Here is a 24,355-nt window from a genome sequence, read left to right as displayed (position 1 = left end):
CGAAGTGGGGGTGCCATCCCCGACGCAGAGGATCAAAATTGCTATGGCATGTCTTCGGATCATCTTTAGGGATGTTTCCACTGTGCAGCTCTAGAGCGATGTGAAAGAACTTCTACTACTACGTACTCTTCTATGTTTAATGGTGGTTTTCTCATGGTTTGCCCTACAATAAACCTCGTATGTCTTAACCTGGTCGTCTATGGATATTCACGGTGTCTATGGATATCCTATTTTGATTTTAATTTTGTGTTTCTCTGTTGGAAATTAAGTAATGCAGAAATAAACAGCCAGAAGTTATATTACTATTAACCACACCCAGTCCTGACTGCAACCGCAACTGGACTGTAAATCGTCGCTGGTAGACGATTCATCGAAAACAACGTAAGTTACGAAATATTATTTACTTTTTCTTTACATTTGACATTGACGTGGATCTCTAAAATTTAGATTGTTTTTCAGCATGTAGTTCAATTTTAGTAAAGTGAAATACATTTGCTGAACAGTTCCATTATTATCTGTAATTTATTTAGTTTATAGCGTTAAATGAAGTTAATTTACAAATAAAACTTTCCTTAAATGTGAAAAATTCTTTGTTTACATTTTGGTACTGTGATTCTTATACACAAAACATGCTAAATAAAGATAATTATTCTGTTTAGTACATAAGTTAAAAGTACAATTGCTTTAAAGCTCATTATAAACATTTCTTACATAGGTAAATTTTTTTTTTGTATTACTCATTTTATACTTTTAGTTAAGTAATCTCATTATTTTAGTTTTATCATTTCCAATGTGATATGTGAATTTTGTGTTACTTGAAACTTGGGTTTGACATTTATATGTATTTGCTGGAGCTGATTGATGATTTTATTGCTTGGGTTTGACATTTATATGCTGGAGCGGCTGATATTGTAGCTACGAGCTTCGTTTGCAACTATAATTTGAAATTATTGTGATGAAAGTAAACATTATAAAATATCAATATAATAATTACTAAATTGAGAAATTTTTTCTGCATTGTTAAGCTTTCTGTCAAGTAATGTGTAGGACAGGTTATTAGTTATGAATAGCCGGATATCTCTTTAAATTATCTATAAAAAAATGCAGTTTTAGTCTAGGAAGACATTTTCTTAACTTTCTCTCCCCTGCAAGAATAAATTATTCATAATTGATCATGTACATCAATTATATTATATCAATTCAATTCAAATTTAGCACAAATTATTCATAATTGTGTTTCGCAAATAAGGAATTAAAATGTAATGAATTATAAAGGTATACAAAAATCCACAAAGTAAAAGGAGCCGTCAAATTTAAAAAATATTTCAGAATATAACCTTTTTTGTATCTGCACCACAGAAATCGCCAAGTTTTGGCCGTAATCCAGGTAGTGGCACATTTGAAGCTAAAAAGAAAGATAAGAACAATGTCATTTACGGGTTCAAATTAGAAAGGTATAACTAATAGTCGCCTCAGGCAAGTATTACTGAAATAAAATTACAAGTACAAAGACTCTTTGATGCCTTGGCAATGGTAGCTGAGCCAGTGCAGAAATATCCTGATATATTTTTAATAAATATTAGGTTGTTCAAGCAAAAATTTTAAAATAACTTGAATAAATTATATGACAGTAACAATATTTAATATTAACCTCACATGAAATTAAAATATTATATTTCAAATTTTTTGTTACTTAAACAATTTTAAAGCTTTTAGCTGTTGCAATTCTTTTTTTATTGTAATAAAAGCTGTTTGGTTATGGTAAATTTCATACATTAAATATTTTTTCTGGAAAACCCTTGAGTTTAGAGAAGGGCATAATTTAAAAGTATTTGAATGATGTAGAAAAGTTGTGGAACGAAGTGGCATTCGTATACTTTTTATCGAAATTTATTATTTGTTTTTCAATTTTTATTGAAAAGCAGCATAAACTTTCTTGCCAATCCGATTGTTATACAATTTAAATACAGGGGTCTGTCCAAACATTTTGTGAAAGGTCCTATTTTTGTGAAAAAATTACTCACATTCTTTCAACCAGGGTCCTGCTTTTATGAATTTATGCAAATAGGGTCTGTTTATTGCAAAAAACTTTTTCAATGAGTTTTTAAATTGTAAATAGCTACAAGAGTATGCTCAGCACTGTAAAATTATAATAAAAAAAAATTAAATTTTCAAAAATAAACAGCATTTGCTGCTTTTAAATTAGAGATGCAACTTACAAATATTTGGTATTTAGCCTATACTGCTGAGCGCAGAATATTCATTTCGGACAAATAATGAAAGAATCGTATGCCGAAGATGAAACTTAATTTGTTTATATCCATCTCTCTTGTTTTCTGCCCTGGGAAGGATTTATTCAATTAACCAAACAATAATGAAGATAAACCAATTTGTGAAGGGTCCGATTAAAAGAAAAATCATTTTGTAGAAAAATCATTTTGTGAAGGGTCCGTTTTTTAGTTAAAATATATTGTGAAGGGTCTGTTTTTAAGTTAAAATATATTGTGAAGGGTCCGTTTTTATGAAAAGATATTTTGTGAAGGGTCTGTTAACAGACCCAAATTTCTTCTGAACAGACCCCTGAAATATAAATTAAAATTTTAACATTATATTCTAGAAACTTTAGGCACTGTAAATTATTCTATTATTTGAACTGATTTATTTCATTTGTTTATTTTTGAATTTAGGTAGGTGCTGTGTCTCTGTTCTCAAAAAATGGAATCTCCCTCAACGAATCTATCTCGTGACACAAGCAACCCATTTGATACAGATCCTGCCCCAAGGGGCAGATCTCCAGAACAATCTTGGATTAGATTTGAAGAGGAGGAAAAAACTGAAAATTCAGTTGCTACCATTGTTCCGACTCAAACTATCCAAGTAGACACTGTCCATAATACGTCACATTCTTTGAATGAATCATTAACTTCTATTGATTCTGAAGTTTTACATGAAGCGAAAGTCGGACTCGACAGATCTTCTCCTCCTCATTCTAATTTTCTTCCTGGTAGAAACTCACCTAAAGGGGCGATTCCTCCTCCCCCTGCCCCAAGACAACTGAGAAAAACTACTTCTGAAATTTTACCCTCAACTCGTAGTTCTTGTCCTCCAGATTTTGTTGGTGATAATGGACACACAATGCAAAATATTCCTTTATCGGAAAACGTATCTCATCCGAGAACATGCAATCATGAAATCAGACAGGGCTTCCGTAAGTTCATTTTGTTTATGCTGTTTTTATGCATAGTTACACCAGTGCTATACCAGTGTTTTCCCTAAGCGTTCTAGAAGGGCAGCCCATCCTACTTGTTCTTTGATCTCAATAATTGCACCCTTTTTGTAAATATTAACTGCTATCCCTTAACACTGCCTATTTATTCATATTCTATTTTAAAATAAATTAATTGACTGTTTAAATAATAATTACACACTGGTAAAATTATCTGTGTTTATATGTTTAATTCTGATTACCATTACAAATATTTACTTTGTTAGGATTATTCTCAACTGGTTAAAATTTTATGAGTATCGCTTTTTTTTGAATGGAATATTAAAAAATTTTTAAAGTTATTTTAAATTTTTTTCAAAATTAATACTTTATTATTTTTAAAAAATGCACCTTTAAATGTTCATTTTCATAATCTGGAAAGGACAATAGGCGATTCTTAAAAACCCTTGTTTCTTTAGAAGAGGCAGTATTTTTAATTCTTTTTTACATTGAATCAGTCACGAAAAATGCACGTTATTAGTTGCATTGTTATTACTGATTACAGCATCATAGAAAAATTAAATATGATAAATCTAATATCTAAACATATTATCACAAAAGTGTTTACATGGCTCTTACTCCTAATAATCCTTGTGGCATCTGTAATTAAGTATGGTAGATGTCAAAATAAACATATATCACATAAATGTTAACAATTGTGTTTTCTTTATAAAAAAAAGTGTTGTGTTTTCGTTTATAATGATCTTGCATATTATTTATTATATTGCAGGTAATGGTGATTTTATTGTGGATTTGCTACCAGTAAATAAAAAGTGCCCTTGGGTTACAAAAGCACAATTCAAGCCAGAGTTAGTTCCTGAAGAACTTATGGCTCAAGGTTTGACTGTGAGTTTTGCATTAATGCTTTATGATAGATTAATTAGATGCATTATGATTATGTAAGCTATTATTGATAACCCTTATTTCATTTATCTTTTTGTAGATAAATCATCTAGTAGGACAAAATTTACTGTATATATATATTTTAATTTCGTATAAATTGTTGATTTTCATATTTGAAAAATTATTTACTCATATTAAAATTTTTATTTTAGTAGGCACTTATTTTTAGTTATTGTATGTTTAATAATAGCTCTGCATTTACCAAAGAGTTATAACTGTATTAAGGAATTACTCTAGCTTAATAAAGACTCGGAATTTTTGCATTTTGATGATTACCTATTTGATATATTAATTTAATTTACTGATTTTTAATTGACACTTTGATTTAATCCGATTTAAACCGGTAATACACTTGTGGCTGTCGAAACTGATGCATAATTCTCTCTATAGCTAACTGTTGAAGATTATGTGACAGCAATGCAGGTCCTTGTCAATGATGTCCGTTTCAATGTCTACAATGTGTGTTATAAGAGAGTCCTTATATTATGGATCATGTTGGGTTTTGTCATTCTTCTTTCCCTTTTGTTTTCTGGCATCAGAGGATTGGCTTTGTTTGGAGGAGGTTTAGTCTGGCTCATTGTGAATGCGGTTGGAATATTCGTTTGTATGTGGATTAAACTAAAGGTTAGTTATAATATTTAGTATAGGTTTGTTGTATGTTTTTATTCAATTTTTTTGTTGTTGCCAATTTAGCACAATAATTTTAGCAAATTAGTTTGCCAAAGTTCCATTAATCTTATTTTGGCAGTCCCGATGGATTATCTTTTTAAATAACCGCATTGAACTTTTAATATCCAATTCACAGTTTTCAATTAATATATTGTATAATAATAATAATTGTGTGGAAAAATTTTTTTTTAAAGAAGAAAGACTGTCTATTTGTTTTTTTTGTTGAGAAATTAGTTGAATTTTGTAAACAAAAAGTTATGTTCACATTTCTTGGAGAAAAAATATTTTCATAATTATACATATTTTGCGTTACCTTTTCTCATTCATTAACCCTTTTGCACCGACAATCACACTTCCCGGCCAACACGCCAGCATGCAAGAGCGTTTTCTCGTTCACTCCCGAACGTCACCCATTAGTGCCAGTGTCCTGGAACGTTTAAAAAAATAATATTTTTGCTAGAAGATGGCATTGTATGTCCATATGGTTTCAGATAAATGTAGATTTGACACTCTACTCAAAATGAGAGTAGTGTGACTCACATGCACATGGTTTTTAGGGGGAGGGAATGAAGGAGAAAGGAATGTTTCCGAATGGCATGCTTTGCTTTATGACGGCTCTTTAAATTCGCACATGGTATTTCTTTACTGTAAACAGGGGAGGTTTTATTTTTTCCTCTACAGCGTTGGATATTTCGATTTGCGGTCCAGTTTTTAGTTGAATGTTAGTGTTTTCACATTTTTCATACGAAGAAGGAATTTTAAGTCGTATATTTAGTTTTCAGATACATAATGTTAAAAGTTATTAAATGGTAAGTACATAATGAAAATAAAATGTGTAAAATATATATTTAAACAATAAATAACTTAAGTAAATAAAGTATTTATAGAAATATATAAAGCATATGCCATTTAGGTACTCTACAGAACATTATTAAGCAATGCGTTTATATTTAAGTAATTTCATGGATTTAGGCTTAACAGCAAAAAACCCTCCGTCCCTTGACAGACACTCGCGAGAGAGACTACCGGCCTCAGCGATGAGCGCCCGTTTGCTCTTCCTGTCACAAAAGGATTAATTTAGACTTTTATGTATCACTTTTGTGAATTTGCTATTCAGGGTATACAGATTTTTTGATATACCTTCTTGTTATGTTGTAATAGTCTCATACCATGGCTATTAATTTGTTAATATTAGTGTATAAAATCAAGTTTCAAATGGTATGTATTATTTCCTGTTCAGATGTTAATTGCAGAAGAATGTGCTTGCATTTACCTGGAATACCATATATATTAGGTTTGTCACTTGACATAATACAGGAATATCGCTTGAATTATTGAAATTTCATGGTTTCTTCACACATTATGATTTTCATGTTGTTTGATTTGTAATAGTTATTTTAAACTGACATAACTTTAACGTAAACTTAGAATAAATTTAATAATTTTACTTTTGAATTTATATTTTCCTATTGTTTGCCTTTAATTTTATTCATCTTTTATTTTTATTAAATAACTTAATTCTGTTGCTTCAGATTTTAATCATTCAATAATATGATTTAAAGAAATTGTTGATAATTTGAAGTAATTCAAAGTTTTATTTTTTGCAATGAAATAAAATATAAATATTTAGCTGTTGTATAATTTCGCAAGAATAATTAAAAATATATTAAAATGTTTTAATTTTCTTTTTTTTTTTTGCAATAAATTGGAATAACATTAGTGAATTAGAATAACAGCATTATCATTTAGAAAATTTTAATAAGTAATATGTTTTTTTTAATTTTTTTTAAATAGTTTTATGAAATTAGTGATAATGAAATATTTTTAAAGTGTTGATTTAGTAGCTTTTAACTGAATGATTGAAATTGTTTTTAGAAAGCTTATACATCAGTTAAAATTAGCATGTGATACTGATCTGAATAAATATTTAAATGAATAATTTTGTGTGTGTGTGTGTGGCACCCCTAGAGAAAACTCCTTTTCAGGAACTTAAGAACTATACTTATAAGGTACTATTAAGGTACAAAGTTTTGAACAAAAATTGGGGGATGAAGGTTTTTATAATAAAGAATTGTATTTAAAAATTGAATTTGTCTTACTCTATATCTTATTCTATAATTTTTAGCTATATCGTATGTTGGAACAGTGTATGGCTAGTGTTAATTCATTATTCTATAAGCATAGAATAATGGTTGGCCTGGATGACAGAGGAAAAATATCCTGCCACAAAGTGAATGTATCCTTTTTTTTTTAAATTTTAATTTCACTTAATTTGCATCTAACTTTTAATTTATTACCCTTTATTTGTGCTTAAATCTATTTCATTAAATATCTGTAACTCTCAACGTAACTGTCAAACGTGCTTAATGATAAAAACCATGTTCTTGGGTGGTGATTCTAAACACATGAAAGAGTAAAAAAGTAAAAGTAAGAAGATGAGCACCCCCGCCTTAAAAAAAAACTAGTATGAAAGTTTTAGTTTTGATTTGTTTATTAATCATATGTGTTGTATAAAAAAAGTCATTTAATGATATTAATAGTTAAATAGCATGAATGGGAAATTATGTAAGACCTACTAGCCTGTTTACAAAATAGACTGACTTGTCCTTCTGTACTTGTTAGTATCAAATCAATTTGAATTATATAAGTTATATAAAGTTTCATAGTCCACAAGGGAAAAATATACTTCAAAATGAAATGATTGTTTTAAATTTTTTCAAAGAATTTAACACTTTGACAGTTACAAGCCTAGAAAGTTTCATTTCAAGCTGTATTCTTAGATAGTAGCAATATAATGATTAGCCACATTTTCAAATTGTTCTGGAAAGTGCTTTTGGGGAAAAAACACCTCTCTTACTTTGTAACCATTAAGATGTTTCTAGGTATTGTGCCATTATCTGAGTGAAAATTTTATAATTGTGTAAAGTACCTATCTGGAAACAATACGAGAGAGCAGTTAGATGTAAAAATGTAATCTTTGTAAAAAGTATGGCTTATAAATATGTCACTACAAGTTTTATAATTATAAATATAATTGCCTGCAGATGACTAGAATCCATTAACACATATCTCTACTTGTGTATTTCTGTTAATATACTATTGCAGACATTTTGAAATTTGTGATAAAAACATGTGAAAGAGATTCAAAAATTTCTAGCAGCTGTGGATGCTCAAAATAGCATTTGTCAATTATAAGTATTTTTAAGGAAATAATATATTGTGATGTATATTTGTGATATTTCTGCAGTTATAAATGTGTTTCCTTGACGGCTTTTAGCTCATTTTTGTATATTTTGATACTACTTATTGCATTGTAAGTATAGTTTTTATTTTTTTTCTCATAGTTTTGAATTTCTTCTTCATTTATTGTGTAGTTTTGTTTTTTTATATTTGAAAGTTAATCAGTACTAAAACTGTATCTTAGTTGCACATTTTCAGTTGAGGATGAGTTTTAAAATTTTTTATTACAATAAAATTATTATACTTTTTTTTTATTGTTGAGGAGTGTTGAGCATTTTTGTAAGCATTGAAATATGGATAGAAATTATGAGATATTGATAAATAGGATATATTTAAATTTTGAAAGTATAAATATATCCTATTATAGTTTGTTTATTTTCATTCATATTACATGGATAAGCCTATGAAAATGCAGATAAATAGATAAAAAATTTGTTTTATTTTCCAGAAATATTTAAATGACATGCTGGAAAATGAAGAAAAATTGAATGTTCAAGAGGTAATTTTTTTATTTCCATTAATTTCTAAAAAAAATTTCAGTACTTTTAAATGCAATAATATTTTTTTTTCTTTTGATGATTTTCTATTTGTGGTATTAACTGCTTCAATATTTCTCTTATCTCTTTCTAAAATTTCTCTATTTGGTACTGAAAAAATAATTATTTTAACTGCTGTATCATGTTTTACTGGTATATTTTAAGTTTGTCAGTACCATAATTTGGTTTTTGTTGGTTGTAGTAAAGTACCTGATTTTCAGAAAGCATGGTATGGTGGTAAACACCACATATTTATTTTGGTCTTGCCAAGAAAAATATACCAAACATTAAAAAAAATTTTTTGACAAAATTAAGTCAAACTTAAAATTTTTTATTTCCTCTACATTAACATCTTGCCTTTCTTCTTTATAAGTTAAGTTTTCATCGTCTCTAATTAAGTTTCCGTTAATTAAATTTAAGTACTTTTTCGTTGTGCAGTTAATTAATTATGTATTATATTATTATTTTTTAGTTAAATATTCTTGCCTTTTAAAACTTGCTCATTGACATTTAAAAATAAATATTTTACTACACATTCGGCAGATAAATGTTTTAAATTTTTCATTGTGTTGAATTTCTATATAGAGGCTCTGCTACTGTAAGAAAAAACTATACAGTCAAACCCCGCTATAGTGAACTCCCGGATATAGTGAACGAAATGCTCGGTCCCGTGCCTTGCTATACACGTATAATGTTATTTTTAGTGGATATAGTGAACCAAAAAAGTGAGGAAGTTGGATATAATGAACTTTTTTCAGTCTTCGACTGATTTCCCCCCACCCCCCATTTTCTTTGTAATAATTTTGAAATTTCTACTTCAAAGTAAATACATATACCGATAGAAACTACTTTTATGTGCTTGAATGGCAGGTTAGACAGGTTTAAAAAACGGAATAGAAATTCAGGAAAAATTATCTGAGAGTCGGGAAGTGTTTCCATATCTGATGTTGAGTATTGCTCGTCAGCAAAAGATTACTAATTTTTATTTGTATGCAACACGAAGAGTGATGAAAAATAACACATTTTTTGCTACTACATAATATTTTTCAGTCATTTATATGAATATAGTGTAATAAAAGGGAGGAGTTTGGGAACCATTAGTGAAATTACCTACGTAACGGATATAGTGAACTCCCGGTTATAGTGAACCGAAATTTTGGTCCCTTGAAGGTTCACTATGGGTTTGACTGTGTTAGCGGTAAATTGAAGTGTTAATTGCTTGTAAATTGCTCTTTTTATTAATTTTTATTTATTTATCATAGACTGCAGCTAATGGAGGGCAGCTTAATATTGATCAGTCTAGAATGGATATTGATAGATCAGATATAATTATCACTGGCAGTAATTCCACTCGTGTTAGTCAAAAAGAAGTGAGTATCTCTCTAGTTATCTAATGTAAAATAATTCAATTTCCAAAATATAGAGGTTCTGAATACTTTAATTAATGTAGTGTTTTTGAGCTTTCAGTAAATAAAGTAATATTAATTACAAATATTATTTCATTAACAGTGTATAATAGTATTTAAAAATTGGAATTTTAAAAAAATAAAATTCTACTAATATGATTGGTGAGTTTAGATATGTTAGATATCTTGAAATTATATTTTATACCCTTTAACTTTAAATATTGAGACTATCTATAAATCTTTGTCTTCTACGACTTAGAGTAACATTCAATCCTCCTCGCTAAAAATTTAATTTTTTGGATGAATTTTTAGTAGTTTGAAATCTACCATAATGTAACGTCACCAACATTGTATGTACAGATATGGTAGTGTTATGCTGTAAAATTCATTTAAAACAACATATTTTAATGGCTGACTTAAGCTAGAAATCATTGCAGTGCCACAAGCTCATGAGAGATTAAATTAAAAGATCAGAACCTAACATTTTTCAGAACTATTCTAGATTAAACTTCTTTAAAACTGAGTTTTGTAAAGTGTTGTGGATTATCCATTATAGGACTAAGAAATATAAGATTTAAACTGTATATCTTCAACTGAAGAATTTCCTACAATTTTTATTAGTTCTGACATCTTGGTCTGATATGATAAAACTGTTATACTCTTGTTATAGATGAATATGGTGAGAGCTTTCTGTTCGAATTTCTAGTTTACTTTAGTTTTTTTTTAGTTCAATACATTTTATTTTTTACTCAGGGTTTCCACAGAGTATGGAAAACCTTGAATGATCAGGGAATTTGATTTTGGAGAAAAGAAAGTTAGGGAATTGTCTGGGAATAATGCAATTTTTGGCCAAAACCTGGAAAATAACAAATTTTATTCAAACTGATGATGGGTATTTACTTTATTTGGTAGTATCTTTTGATGTATGTAAAATACGAGGCACCACCCACTCACAATTTCATATATAAAGTGTGCTGTATTTAGATTCATAAACTAATAATGGCTATTTACTTTATTTGGTAATATCTTTTGATATATGTAAAATACAAGGCACCACCCACTCACAATTTCATATATAAAGTTTGCTGTATTTAGATTCATAAACCAATAATGGCTATTTACTTTATTTGGTAGTATCTTTTGATGTATGTAAAATACAAGGCACCACCCAATCACAATTTCATATATAAAGTGTGCTGTATTTTAGATTCTCCATTAATTTTTTGTGACAAAATTATGCTTTAACAATTCTGCAATAAAAATTTTTTGATAAGTAATTAAATAGTATACAGTTACTTGTTTTTAAATTTTTGATAAGAATCTTTATTTTTATGCAATTAAAGTTAAAAGAATTTTTTATCATCTTGCAAATCCGTTGAAACTGTTATAAACAGATTTGCGGGATAATAAGCTGATTTGACGGATAATTAAAATAAGATTTTAAGAAATTTCAAAACTGAGAGACATGTAGTTTTAAATTACTCACTCAAAACTATAAATCGCATCATATTATTGCTTTAAATTTTTAGAAAACACTCATAAAAGTTTTAAAAACTATAAAGCATTATTTCTCCTAATTTAATTCTAGGAACCTTTTATTTTCTTCCTTTTTGGCAAAGAATTGTGCTGTCTAATAATATTACATCATTAAATGTTTGTATGTACAAAAAATATTAAAAGAAAAACATAAATAATGAAAAAGTATAAATTAAAATTTTTTTTGCATAAAATTCTCATGAACATGGTGTAGAGACATCCCAATAATACCACTAACTGCTTCTGCAATCTAAATTGTGCTAGCGTAATGCACCAAAGCTCCTTTACTATCATCAGATCATTACTAATGATTAATTAAGGGACTGGACTGTTGCAAATAATCCATTAATGGGATTTTAATTTCAATGTAATTTTTCTCTGTTAATTTTTTATTACTACATAATGTTTCATTTTATTTAATAGAAATATGCTGAAAAACTTCTCTTGCGATACAGTCAGCGTTGGGTTAAAGAATTTGTCAGAAAACGTTTAGATTTAAGATTGCCTTTACATCCTGATGGTACAGTTGAAACTGGACCTCCGACGCCACCCCGACATTGTGATTCTGCAAGATGTCCCTGCCAATTTATCGAAGAGCATCTTCGTTTTAAACCTACGACGAAATGCAGTATTAGAGACCTCTGCTCATAGTACTTCTAATTTCTATTATTTATATTTAAAAGTAATATTCGTTATTTTTAATACGTGTGCATGTTCCATTTTTAAAAAAAAAATATTCACCAATATTATCAGCATAGTCTTATAACAAATTGAAGTTATTTGTTAAATGGAACGTAGATGTACATTATTCATTCGAATGAATGTCGGGTGAAAATAATTGCTTTTATGACTTGGAGTTATATTTTTGTATATGACATTAATACTTCAATCAAAATTTTTTATGAAGATTGATTTTTGGAGGTACTTAAGTGTTTTTTTACTGTGAATATACAATACCTCTGCAAATTGTTGTCATTATTCATGGTGCAATTTTAACCGGTGCATTTTCTGAAACATGTTCATAGGTATGATCAGTATTTTATAATTTTAAATATAATTGTGATACTATCTATTTAAATATATTTATACATTTGAAAAATTTAAAGCTGTTACACTTTAAATCAGAAAATATTGCTATTGTATTAAACACTTTTTTTAAATCATGTTATTTTATAATGAATAAAAATATTTATTGCTGTTACAATAAAACCGTCCATATCAATTGAAATGTGATTTTATACATTTAAAACTTCTGGGGTTTGCAAGGAACTTTACTCATAGGAAATGGTGATCTTTGCAAACATAATGATTTGAATAAATATTTATATTTGTATAATATACATGTTATAGTATGTACAGCTATTTATTGTTAATAAGAAAAGATCTGATTTTAATTAAATTAGGGTTTTTTATAAATAAAAATTCTATTATATCTTAAATACCTGTGCAAGTTATTCTGAAACTCTCTTTGTAAAATGATAAAAGCAAATGATTTGTATAATAAGAAAATTTTTTTAAGCCATGTGGTTTACTTTCAATACAAATAAGTAAATCATGAATTATTTTATGAATTGATGTTTGCAGGAAAAATTTTTAATGTTTACCCCGGTGATTTTTCTATTATTCATTTTTGTAAAACGAAATGCATTGTTTTCTTAGGTTTTGAATACTTATTTATGATTATAACTATGATTTAAACATTTGTGATGATATTAATATAGCTCATTTTGTTTTTCTTGAAAGCAGATCTCAAAATTAAAATATGTTAGCTAAAATTATTAAAATTAATTTGTAACTTTTTTTTCTTCAAAACAAAAAATAAGTTTTTAATGTGGTCTAATTTCAATACTAATAAGCTATAAGTCAATCATAAAATATTTTATGAATTGATGTTTGCATGAAAAAATTTTAATGTTTTTCCGGTGATTTTATTATTTATTTATTTTTAAAAATTCAGTATTTTCTTAAGTTTTGAGTACTTATTTATGATTGCGACTATGATTTAAACATTTGTTATGATATTAATTTAGCTTTTTTTTTGTTTTTCTTGCGAGCAGGTCTCAAAATTAAAATTTTCTAGCTTAAATTATAAAATAATAAGAGTTAAATTGTAGCTTGTCTTTTCTCCAAAGCATATTATATACACGTATAATATATTAAAACATATTATAAAACAAGTATATTTTTTTAATAAACTGTTAACTGTCAAAAGGAAAATTTTATGATTAATATTTTAATTTGATTTGGTTTTGAGGCTTTAGATCTGAAACTATCTTTTGCTTAAATTTGTATAAGATTTAAGTAATTTATGAATTTTAATAGAACTATATATATTATTTTCAATAGAATTATTATGTATAATTCAGTATTTTCAATTAGAAACAAAGCTGTTGTAAAAAATTTTACTAAACTAATTTTCTGAATTTAGCTAAATTCATGTTATTTTGTATTTAATAAGTATGGCATTTCCAGAGCATTTATTGTTTAATATACTTATTATTTAATTAACTATCTATTATTAGTAAATGTTGAAATCAGGGTCCATATACGTATTAAAAGTTATGTTTATTTGTAATAGTATTTAATCACTTTTATCTGTAATTATTTTTATCTGAAAAAGAGGTTTGTAAAAGTATTGAAAATCATTTTTATCTCTAAAAGTTTTTATGCAAAATTTGTATGTGATCGATTTTTTAAAATCTTATTTGTGATTTTTATTTTAAACAAATTTATTTTAGTTTATTATTTGTCCTGAAATTTCTTATATTCTTGTTGAAATTGGTAATTTCGTTTTTACTATATAATGTTATGGTTGAGGGTTGTGATTTTTTTGTCTTTGTTATTGATTTAAGTGTTTGTCCTTTCATATGGTATGATTTGCTATTTATCAGGATTATTGTTTTTCTCAAATTTTATTACTGGTTTTAGAAAAGTCAAGTAACTAAAATAATTTTTTCCCACTTACTGAAAATACATTTATTTTTTCATTCTAACCCTTAGAAGGTGTATTTGGACATTTATTTATTATGTTAAATTTGAAAATTTTCTTACACTGCATTGTATTTTTAATTGTTATCATAATTACACTTATTTATAAATATACTTGTTACTCTTTAAATAATATTCCATGTAGGAAAATAATAAACCAAGTGTTTAATATCCTTTAAATATTTTTAGAGTAAAAAAACAATAACTAATTAATTATATATATATTAAATTATTAATTTGTTTCACTTATTAATAAAGATAAAATGCATTTTGCAGATTTTATAACTTTATTATTGATGCTTTTCATTCAGAGCTTATTTTTTTAAATATATACCAAATTCTATCAACCTAAATAATTCTATTTCTACAACCAAACATTAATCTCAATAACTGTGGATAATCTTAAATGTTGATAACAATAAAAAACTTCAAGTGTATAAAGAGCTTGCAATTTTATTACAGTGTAATGTATGCAAATAATTAAAAAAATGTTCTTTAAAATTAATCATAGTACTTTTTAAAAATCTTAAATCTTGATAATAAAAAAAAATTACAAATCTAATATGAGCTTTTATTTTTTACTGCCATACAATGCACATAAATTACAAAGAAAAATAAATATTTTTTATATAAATAATTTAAATTAAAACAAATTAAAAGTTAACTATATTTTATTTTTAAAAAAGATTTTTCTAGTTGTAATGTACAAAATAGGTTCAGGAACTGTTTCGTAACATCCAAAAATTTTTTTAGCATGAAATTTCGAATTTCCCATTTATTAACTCACCCATTTTTATAATAATAAAAAACTACATTAATGGATATTTTTGAAACTGTTATTACTCTGGTAGCTATATCATATGTATTTTTTGTCCAATAACTGTTTCTCATTAAATCATTTTTGTAAAGATGTATCAATTTTTTTTATCATTTTAAATTTACAATTGACATTTAAAATAAAAAAAATTACCATTTATTTTGGTTAATTAAAAACCAGTGATTCTTTATTCTGTTTGTATAAAACTAATACAAATAAAATATCATGCTTTCAATTTAAATATATGTGTATAGATTTCTATATAAAAAAATTGCTTTACACATGAAACAAGAAAGGTTTTTATACTTTATGGTATAGTTTGTTAATTTTTTTCATCCAACTATGGAATTAATAAACTAAACAAAATCTGATTATTTTCAACCATCAAAACTGTTTATTTTTCATGAAATGGTTCTATTTCATGAAATATAATTTTTCTGCATTTTTATTTGTTTGACCTTTTCTAATAGTTTAACATTAGATTCACTCTGTACTTATTCATTTGATTATTCATTAACTTTATGATATAAAATATGTATTATTTTGTTTAAAGGTGCTTTTTGAACTCTTTAGACTAAAAATAAAATAACCACCACTTGAGTGCTTTAAATTCAAAGCAAAACTTAATTTTTAAACTATTTATATACTTTCCAGTTGCACAGAATTTTTTAGACTTTAAACTGGACAAATAATTCAATGATTTCAAAAATCGACAATTGGAGAAGATTTTCCACAATTTATGTAAATCATTCAAATGAATTGTTTTCAGCTTTTGCATATTTTTATAAGCCTACACAATACAGCATTGAAGTATGTAAAAAAATAATTACTTCTTGAGTACTTTCATTTTCACAAAATTGTAATTATTATTATTATTTTGTTAACGTTTTATTCCATGTTATTAATTGACAGGGTGGCTAAAGATGTACAAAACTTAATATAAGAGCTATGAATAAACGTTGCAATTTCCAAACAGTAATAAAAATAGAATATTATTTACTATAAAGTGTTAATTTCAACAATGATAGAATGTTTACAACTAGCCTTAGCATTTTCATTTAACATTGCTTTTGTGTGTCTCAAATTTATTCATTTAAAAATTACAAGTAATATTTTTTATGATACTTTTCTCATGTGATATTCTATGATTTATTTTACATTAGATCTAATTCTATTAGTAAATCATTTCTTTTGCCATTAGTAGCATGTTCTTTAGAGTTTTAATTAGGATTATCCTGTGTTTGTGTATCCAAAAAGATATTTTTTATCGACTTTAATTTCAAAATTTATGTATAAAATTGGTTTTTAAAAAGTATTATCATTTTTTTAGATAATTACGTCACTACAAATGTAGTCTGTAGGCATTTGTTTTATATGTATATGCATATGACTTAATGTAGCAAGACTCTTATAAAGCATGTTACGGCTTTATAAATTCTAATATTATGGAATTGTAGAGGTAAGTGTGTGTTGGAGATAAAAAAAATTAAATGTAACAATATTATTCTAATCCTTTTATTATTTATAAAAATGTTTAAATATACTGGTTATAAGTTTAATATTTTATAATTACTTTGTAAATAAATTTTTTATAACTTATTGTAAAAAAAAATGATTACAGTTATATCTATATCAGAAATAAAAGGCTCTATGTCATAAATGTTAACTTTTCCAGAACTACTTATAAGATTTTTTTTTTTTATATCTTTAATTGTACTATTAAAGTGCCTTTTCTAACTGGCCATATTTGTTATTTTCAGACTTAGAACATAGTGTTTTGTAGCTTTAGAAAATGAAACATAGAGCATAGTGTTTTGTACCTCAGAAAATTGTTAAAAACTTAATTTCATTAAATAAAAAATTGGCTAGGTGCCTTATGAAAGGTCTGTTTTGTGATATTGACAATAGTGCTGCAATAGCTGAATCAACTGATATACTAGTATGAAAGATTTCAAATTTCGACTTAAAATTTTTTTTACTTGTTATATATGTCCTTCATCAAATTACCTCTTCAATTATTTGTTGATAACTAAGCTTTTATTAACCCTTTCACACCTGATTTTGCTTTATAGCAATACAATTTTATGGGACTCTTAAGTTATTTTTTTTTAAGTTTATTTCTTTGCTTTTAATTATCACATTTATCTAATTATCACAGTATTATAGTATAGTTTTCATTGTAGTTATCACACTGCACTTCTTTTTAAAAATAGAAATTACTGATGAAAGGTGATTTAATGTCATAAACAGGTGATCTTTTTTTATAATATTGTAATTTAGTTATTTGCATTTTTGCAATTTTTTTTTCAATAATTTAAAAATAATATATAATAATTGTCTCAGCTAAATATGGAATACATTCATTTATCTGTATAAAAAATAATATGAATATAAAATTCTGCAAACTTTTTAAATAAAAATTTTTTGTTTTTCACCTAATAACTAGAGAAAAATATATATATATTCGAAAGCTAAGGAATATATTTAGATGTGAAAGGGTTAAACTTCACCGTTGTTATGTTCAGGTTCAGTGATAAACTTATTGATGTTATAGAGAGAATTTGATATATTTGTCATCTTTAAATGTGTGTAATACAAATTTCATATCTTTTTGTAACTGTTTTATTCGGAATAAAGAGGGATTTATACAAAAGATTATTGTATCAATGGTCTCTTTAATATGACAAGGAAAATATTTCCTGATCAAAATATTCGCTAAATCAATATGTTTACAATAATTTGAACAAAAGGTAACACTAGGGGAGTTTGCACTCAATTATTTTGCACTATTTATAATTCTCAATTTAAGTAGTATTTGTTATGCTGCCTTAAATTTAAACAACAGTTGTAACATTTAACACAGTGCATTGATCGTAAGATATGATTTCTAGTAGAACACCGAAGTTAAGCATCATTGGCTGCAGTCAGTGCACGGGTGGGTGACCATTTTGATCAGATTATAAAGGTGTGCGGTATCGCTCCTGGTTAAACTGTTCTATGGTGAAGTTCTCGACTTCGCTCACAAATCATTGGGCAACCAAAGCGGGGGAGTCATCCCCTCCGCAGAGGATCAAAATTAATAATTATGGTGGCATATCTTCGGATCATCCTCAGAGATGTTCTCCTGGCCGTCGCCAATAGCCCATTGTGCAGCTCTGATGCGGCGTAAATTACCACCTGCAACTAACAACTCTTTTCAACTCTCTAACAGTCGAGAATGTGCACATGCGTTGACGAAAATGTCATTAATAATAATTACCATTCATTCAAAAACATTAATAATTGCACTTACATATTGTTTACGTAATATTTTTGTTAACAGCTGTTATAATATCGAGAGCGAATATCTCATTTTTAAACGATTAATTGATTATTAATCAATTTAGATATAGATGATTAACAAGAAAAGTGAATAAAATAGAATTACTGAAATTATAAAAGAAGCAAGAAAGCAACTTTTGCTAAAAAGGATTAATTACTTTTTGTCAGCTTCCATTTTGACTTCGATGAGCACTACACTATCTGTCCTAGCCAAGGAACTATGTCCCATCTCCCCTAAGTAGCACATGCGTAATCTCTCCCTTTTCGGTTGGAGTGATTAATGGACTACCACTTAAACTTGCTTAAGCTGAAATTTTATTTAGTCTAAAACGCGCTACATTCAGAGCATGTGTAACGCTGACAAAAAGTGAACATTTTAGAAAATTTTTAATTTTTTGCAATGTGGTAGACATTTAAAACTGGTTTCATAATAAAATACGGGTTTCATACTTTCTTAAATCACCCATATATGAACATAAAATTTTATTCATAATTTAAAAAAAATTTCATTTTGTCCAACATATCCCCTCATAAGTTAAAGCATTAGTCTCCAGCATATATTTAGAGTGCTAATATGATAGTCTATAATTCTTAAATTATTCGCGAAGCAGGATTCATTTGAAAATGGTTTTATATTAAATTTTGGGTGTAATATTTTTCGAAAAATGTTTTTATATGTACAGTAGTGCTTATAAAATGTAATTTTAAAAATAATTTTTAATTCCGTGAACTTTAATAATAAAAAGTACAAAGCATATGTAACACTAACATAATGTTGCTGACTTAGCTAATTTTCCCCAGTTTTTGCAAGCGTTTTTTTAACATTAGAAGCTTTTTTTCATCACAAAATATTACATCATATATATAATAAAAAACTTTTTTTCATCCTGCTTTTTTGGAAGAAGAAAAAAACTAATGTATCTAAATATATTTATTAAATTTTTTGTAATAAAAAAATAATAACATTTGATACTATTAAAATTGAATTATTTTTGACACTAAGGAAACTGAAGAATATTTTGTTAGCAATAATATATTTCAAGAAAAGAATAATATTGTTACTTATCACTCTTTGAGAGTCAGAAAAACATTTTTACCACAATATCTCTATTGTGGTAAAAATTATCCATAATTACCTATTATCCACAATTAAGTACCAGAAATAATTTGGTTATTCATTTACTGCACTTGTAATATATAAGTATTATAATTCCTTCATGCATTAGCATTAAAATGAGTTCATGAAATTTGCCCCTGGTATCCCCTCGCCTCCGTATGCCATTGAAATGGATTTATTTAAAAACCTAGTGTTTAAAAAATAAACACTTATATTTTAAACGTTAAAATACAAAATATATGTAACTAATTATTTATTCATTCTCATATAATATCTTAAATGTTAAAATATATTGTAGCAACAAAACAAAAAAAAATATGTTTGGATGTGGTTCAAATGTAAAAAATTATGTATAAAAAAAAAAAATTGTGATCGCTCGCAAGGCGATTGGCAAAATGGTTGAAGTAAAATTTTTTTTGGAAAAGCAACGTTATTGTGTTTTCATCTTGGACATCTTGAACTGTTAATCCTGAACTGCTGGGTACACAGTTTCGCAGACATATTTGAATGCAGCTCAGACACATTCTGCGTAAATTCTTTTGATGACGGAATAGACATTGAACAGCCAATCGAGATCAATATTAACATTTTCGGATTGGTGCAATGGTGTTTGAAGGAGATTGTAAGCTGCATCATTCATCCGTTTCGGATTCACAAGTTCATACATGAAATATGATTTGAAAGCTAGGCTTTTTTTCAATTTTACATGAATAAATCATTTATATTGCGTGGAAGACAGTCTACGGTCTTGTGCAAGTCATTGGGTATGTTGACAATAAATCCTTTTATACCTAATTGATGATCAACAACCAGTTCTCGTATTCGCATGAAATGGGTTCGGAGATCCACCATTCGCTCTTCTGTAGGGTTCAATTATCTCAACCACTTTGGTACTTTTGTGAGGGATGGGCTTCATGCTTGCGTTTGCGAATGGAATCCTTTCGTTTTTCCGATAGTGTGTAAAGCTTAAGCCTTAAGGTATTCCCGCCTACGTTCCGTTGGTTTTGGCTTTTTCAGCTTCGGTAAGTTTAGGCCTTGGCATCGTTTTTTTCTTGCTTCAACTCTAACTTTTGGGACCATGTCAATCAGTTTGAACCCTCTTTATTTATAATATTCACCTGAGTTAGTATTGAAAATGATCCAGTTTGAACTATAGGTTAGAATTTATGATTCTTAATTAAAACAATAAAAACAAAAATATCGTTCGAATGATGAAATTCTCTTTTATTCACAACTCAAGAAGTATTTATGGGATCTTTCTGGTCCCATATCTCAAAAATAAACTCACCAACTTTATGCATAACAAAATTAAAAGTGAAAGATAGAATTCTAAAAAAATTATCAAGCAGCAGCTGTCGCCATAGCAACGATAAGAATGGACAATTGGCGAAATCTCTAAAATCGTTTGAACAGTGTGGTTTAATTGAAAATGCTTTCACGCTAAGTCAGCAGCATATAAGGTTGATTATTGGTAATTTTTTTTAATTTTTCGTCTCACTGATATATATACTATAAATAATCGTAAGGATTAAGAATTACCTCGGAAACCATGACGGGAGATGTCATCTTACGCTGCTAGGGGCGCGTTCCTATTATGGACATGCTAACCTTGTGCCTTTGAACTTGCACTTTTATTTTTTTTAAATATTTTAATTTCATATTGCTATTATTTTATTTTATAACCGTCGTTGAGCAGCCAACCCAATTTTTTGGGTTTTACTAATGTTCAACTCTATATCCTTGTAATTTTGAACTCAATTCATAAAACAAGGGAACTCCTGGATCAAGTATTGGGAGAAATTTACCTTCGTGGAGGACTTTTTTATGGAACTAAATGCATTTGTGTTGCATGGTGAGGAAAACCTCCCATGGTTAGCCTGACATCTAGGGGACTCTAACCCCAGATCTGTCTACCACAGAGGATACTTTACGTTAGCACTGTAGCCGGTGCCAGCTGGGTGCGGAATTTGTATCGACCAGCCATCGCTGGAATTCAAACCCGGTTCACCTCATTGGGAGGCGAACGCTATATCCTCTGAACCACCACGGCTCAATAATATTAGCTATTGTCGAAATCTCCCTTGAAATAGGCTTAAAAATGCTGTTCTATCGTAATTTAATGATGAGGTGAGCTTGTCCAGTTAGTCACCAAATCGATAAAACAGCTAATACTGTACCTATTTGAAAGAAGTTTTTGACAATAATTAATAGAAAACAAAAAATTAAGATAATTTAGATAAATAAAAGTTCCTGATGTTCAAAGGCACACCATTTAACAGTTCAATATAGGAAAGCGCTCTTAGCGGCATACGATAACATTTCCGGTCATGGTTTCCTAGGTAATTCACAATCCTTATGATGTACCCTACTTTCCCTAAAACTTTGTCGCAACATTTACGGAACACCATTTATACATACACGCACATATATACGTTTGTTGATCGTGAAATATCGATGCATTATAAGCAAAGATAAATATAAATAATTCTGTATCAATTAAACCCTTTCAGAATTTACTTTTAATACGTAGTATATAATTGTTTTTGCTCTTATTTATTTTATTTTTAGGTATAGATTTTAACTTTTATATTTATATATTTATTTCTTATTTTAAATTTAAATTAAGTTAAAAAAGGAAATTTAGAATAAGGAAGTTAATTTGTGGGGACCACATCGTTCTAGCATAGTGTTATTTTTAGAAATTTTTTTTATTTTTTTTACCCTCACCTACATTTTTTTATGAAATTATTTGCTTAGTTTTGTCTGTTCATTATTTAAATTTTTTAATTATTAAATAAAAATAATAAGATGTTGAGAATTTAACAAAATAAGTCTAACTTTATACGGAAAAAACATAACTAATAAGTTGTTATGAGACAGTGATAAGGCATTGCAATGGACAATTTCTTCTTTTAGCTTGAGCTAACAATTCCATTTTTAATACTATATCCGGAGAAAATTATAAGTTACATATTTTTACACTGCATTACATTTTTCTGCCTTTATTGCGTTAGAAAATTAATTACAGCGTTAGAAATTTTTTCAACATTTCTTATTTTGCTCATCGTGCGTAAAATGCTCGGAAATGTGACTTATCACCACCATTTAATTATATCTTTCAAATTTTGCTCTTAATTTTTCTAAATAACGCGTTGCTTGATAAAAATTAGATCAATATAATCTTCTCTGACGCACGAAACCGTTAATTTTGATGTAATCTAAAATGCTTCTGACACTATCTAAATATTTTGTTCGTTTGTTGAGTTCGATTCCTGAAAATAATTTGTTTTTTAGACTGCTACAAATCAGTCAACCTACCGAATCAACGTATCAATAATCATTTAGAACATTTTTTTAACTACGCAATATTCCAAGTTTCGACAGAAAAATGTCCCAGAAACTTCCAGTTGCAACGCAAATCAGGTGCGTTGCAATTAGAACAGAGGAAATTACTTTGTGATTTAGGGAGTAATAAATCGGCAAATAGGATACCGCCAATTTATCATCATGTGTTAAAATAAAACAAGATTAAACATCCTTTTGGAACAATCATCAACTAAATTGACCTCTTCAACCTTGAAATAGGGAGGAATGATCCCGATCGCCTCAGTGTTTATTCCATAGAGCATCAACTCGGTTGGACGTTGGACATGCATCCGCTTTATATTCCATCGTTCTGTGTAAGTATTGTATAAACTTATTGCTCTATAAATGTAGTGATTTTTTTCACTGTTTGAATTTTATGTATGGTTGGGTTAATTGTGGCTTGTACCAAAGTTAAAAAAATTTGAACCAAGCTTAAAAGCAAATTTTAAAAAATTGAGAATTTTCTGTTAATAGATTGGCAGTTTGAATGTTGAAATTATTGCATTTTTGTAGGGGTAAACTTTATAAATAGGGTTTGCATCCATTTTTCAAATAATTTTTCGATTGATAACTCACACCAGAAAAAGAAAATTAATGTTTTCCTGAAAATTGTTCAATCTGAAGAAAAGTTTAAGAAATCTTATATGAATTTGAAATCTCGTAAGAAATAGGTTTTTTTTCCTTGTGATTTAAAGAAACAAGAGTATTTATAAATTATTTCGGTTCTCTTTTCTTTTTTTATATATTTAAAACAAATTTTAACATATGTTGCCACGTTTATTATCCACTCTATCTACATACTCAGGGCCGGCTTATGCATGTCGCGGCCTCTAGGCAATGCTCGTCTCGGCCCCCCCCTACCGTCTTCTAACTTCTTAATATATTTTTTCGCTAATGCAACACTTTATTCATAATTACGCTGTTTTTTACTACATAGGTATATTATCACATTATTCAATAAAAATATTGAATCAAACGAAAAGAATATAAGTAATTAATATATGCATTTAAAAAAAATCATACAATAAGCTTAAATATTAACTCTTCTAACTTTTTTTGTTACAAAATCGTTCAAGACATCCTGAAAGTTAACCTTTTCCAATACATCATTTTCAATTGCCATTATGGCCAATGAATTTAAACGGTTTTGAGACATAGTTGAACGAAGACAGTTTTTAATTAATTTCAATT

General features: G+C 27.6%; 2 protein-coding genes across 4 annotated transcripts in view; both read left to right on the top strand.

Annotated features, from left to right (window-relative positions):
* Positions 1-264: 264 nt before the first annotated feature.
* LOC107445113 (transmembrane protein 268) lies at positions 265-18,015 on the top strand. Of its 2 annotated transcripts, none has more exons than XM_016059451.4 (9): positions 265-381; positions 2,688-3,208; positions 3,996-4,111; positions 4,559-4,792; positions 6,963-7,073; positions 8,115-8,150; positions 8,526-8,576; positions 9,876-9,983; positions 11,979-18,015. In XM_016059451.4, exons 2-9 carry the CDS (start codon positions 2,716-2,718, stop codon positions 12,204-12,206), a joined length of 1,377 nt encoding a protein of 458 aa, XP_015914937.1. In that variant the 5' UTR covers positions 265-381; positions 2,688-2,715; the 3' UTR covers positions 12,207-18,015. The 2 variants fall into 2 exon arrangements, with proteins under 2 accessions (XP_015914937.1, XP_015914938.1); XM_016059452.4 differs by having other exon boundaries at positions 373-715.
* Positions 18,016-20,423: 2,408 nt separating this feature from the next.
* The window catches only part of LOC107445101 (heme-binding protein 1), a 16,906-nt gene continuing 12,974 nt past the window's right edge, over positions 20,424-24,355 (top strand). Inside the window, exons 1-2 of one of the 2 annotated variants that reach the window (XM_043040110.2) lie at positions 20,424-20,562; positions 23,384-23,478. In XM_043040110.2, the coding sequence (XP_042896044.1) occupies positions 20,505-20,562; positions 23,384-23,478 (153 nt within the window). In that variant the 5' untranslated portion in view covers positions 20,424-20,504. The remainder of the gene's footprint in view (positions 20,563-23,383; positions 23,479-24,355) is intronic. The other variant, XM_016059434.3, reaches the window with a different exon arrangement.

The sequence above is a fragment of the Parasteatoda tepidariorum genome, chromosome 4 (genome assembly GCF_043381705.1).
Source record: "Parasteatoda tepidariorum isolate YZ-2023 chromosome 4, CAS_Ptep_4.0, whole genome shotgun sequence".
In the NCBI taxonomy this organism is placed as follows: Eukaryota; Metazoa; Arthropoda; class Arachnida; order Araneae; family Theridiidae; genus Parasteatoda; species Parasteatoda tepidariorum.
This window is presented reverse-complemented; position numbering and strand designations above follow the sequence as displayed.

Excerpts from the sequence above, each read along its gene's own strand:
- LOC107445113 (XM_016059451.4), top strand. The coding sequence starts at position 2,716 with ATGGAATCTCCCTCAACGAATCTATCTCGTGACACAAGCAACCCATTT. Across the intron at positions 3,209-3,995 it reads TGAAATCAGACAGGGCTTCC|GTAATGGTGATTTTATTGTG; the intron begins GTAAGTTCATTT and ends ATTATATTGCAG. Across the intron at positions 4,112-4,558 it reads TTATGGCTCAAGGTTTGACT|CTAACTGTTGAAGATTATGT; the intron begins GTGAGTTTTGCA and ends TTCTCTCTATAG.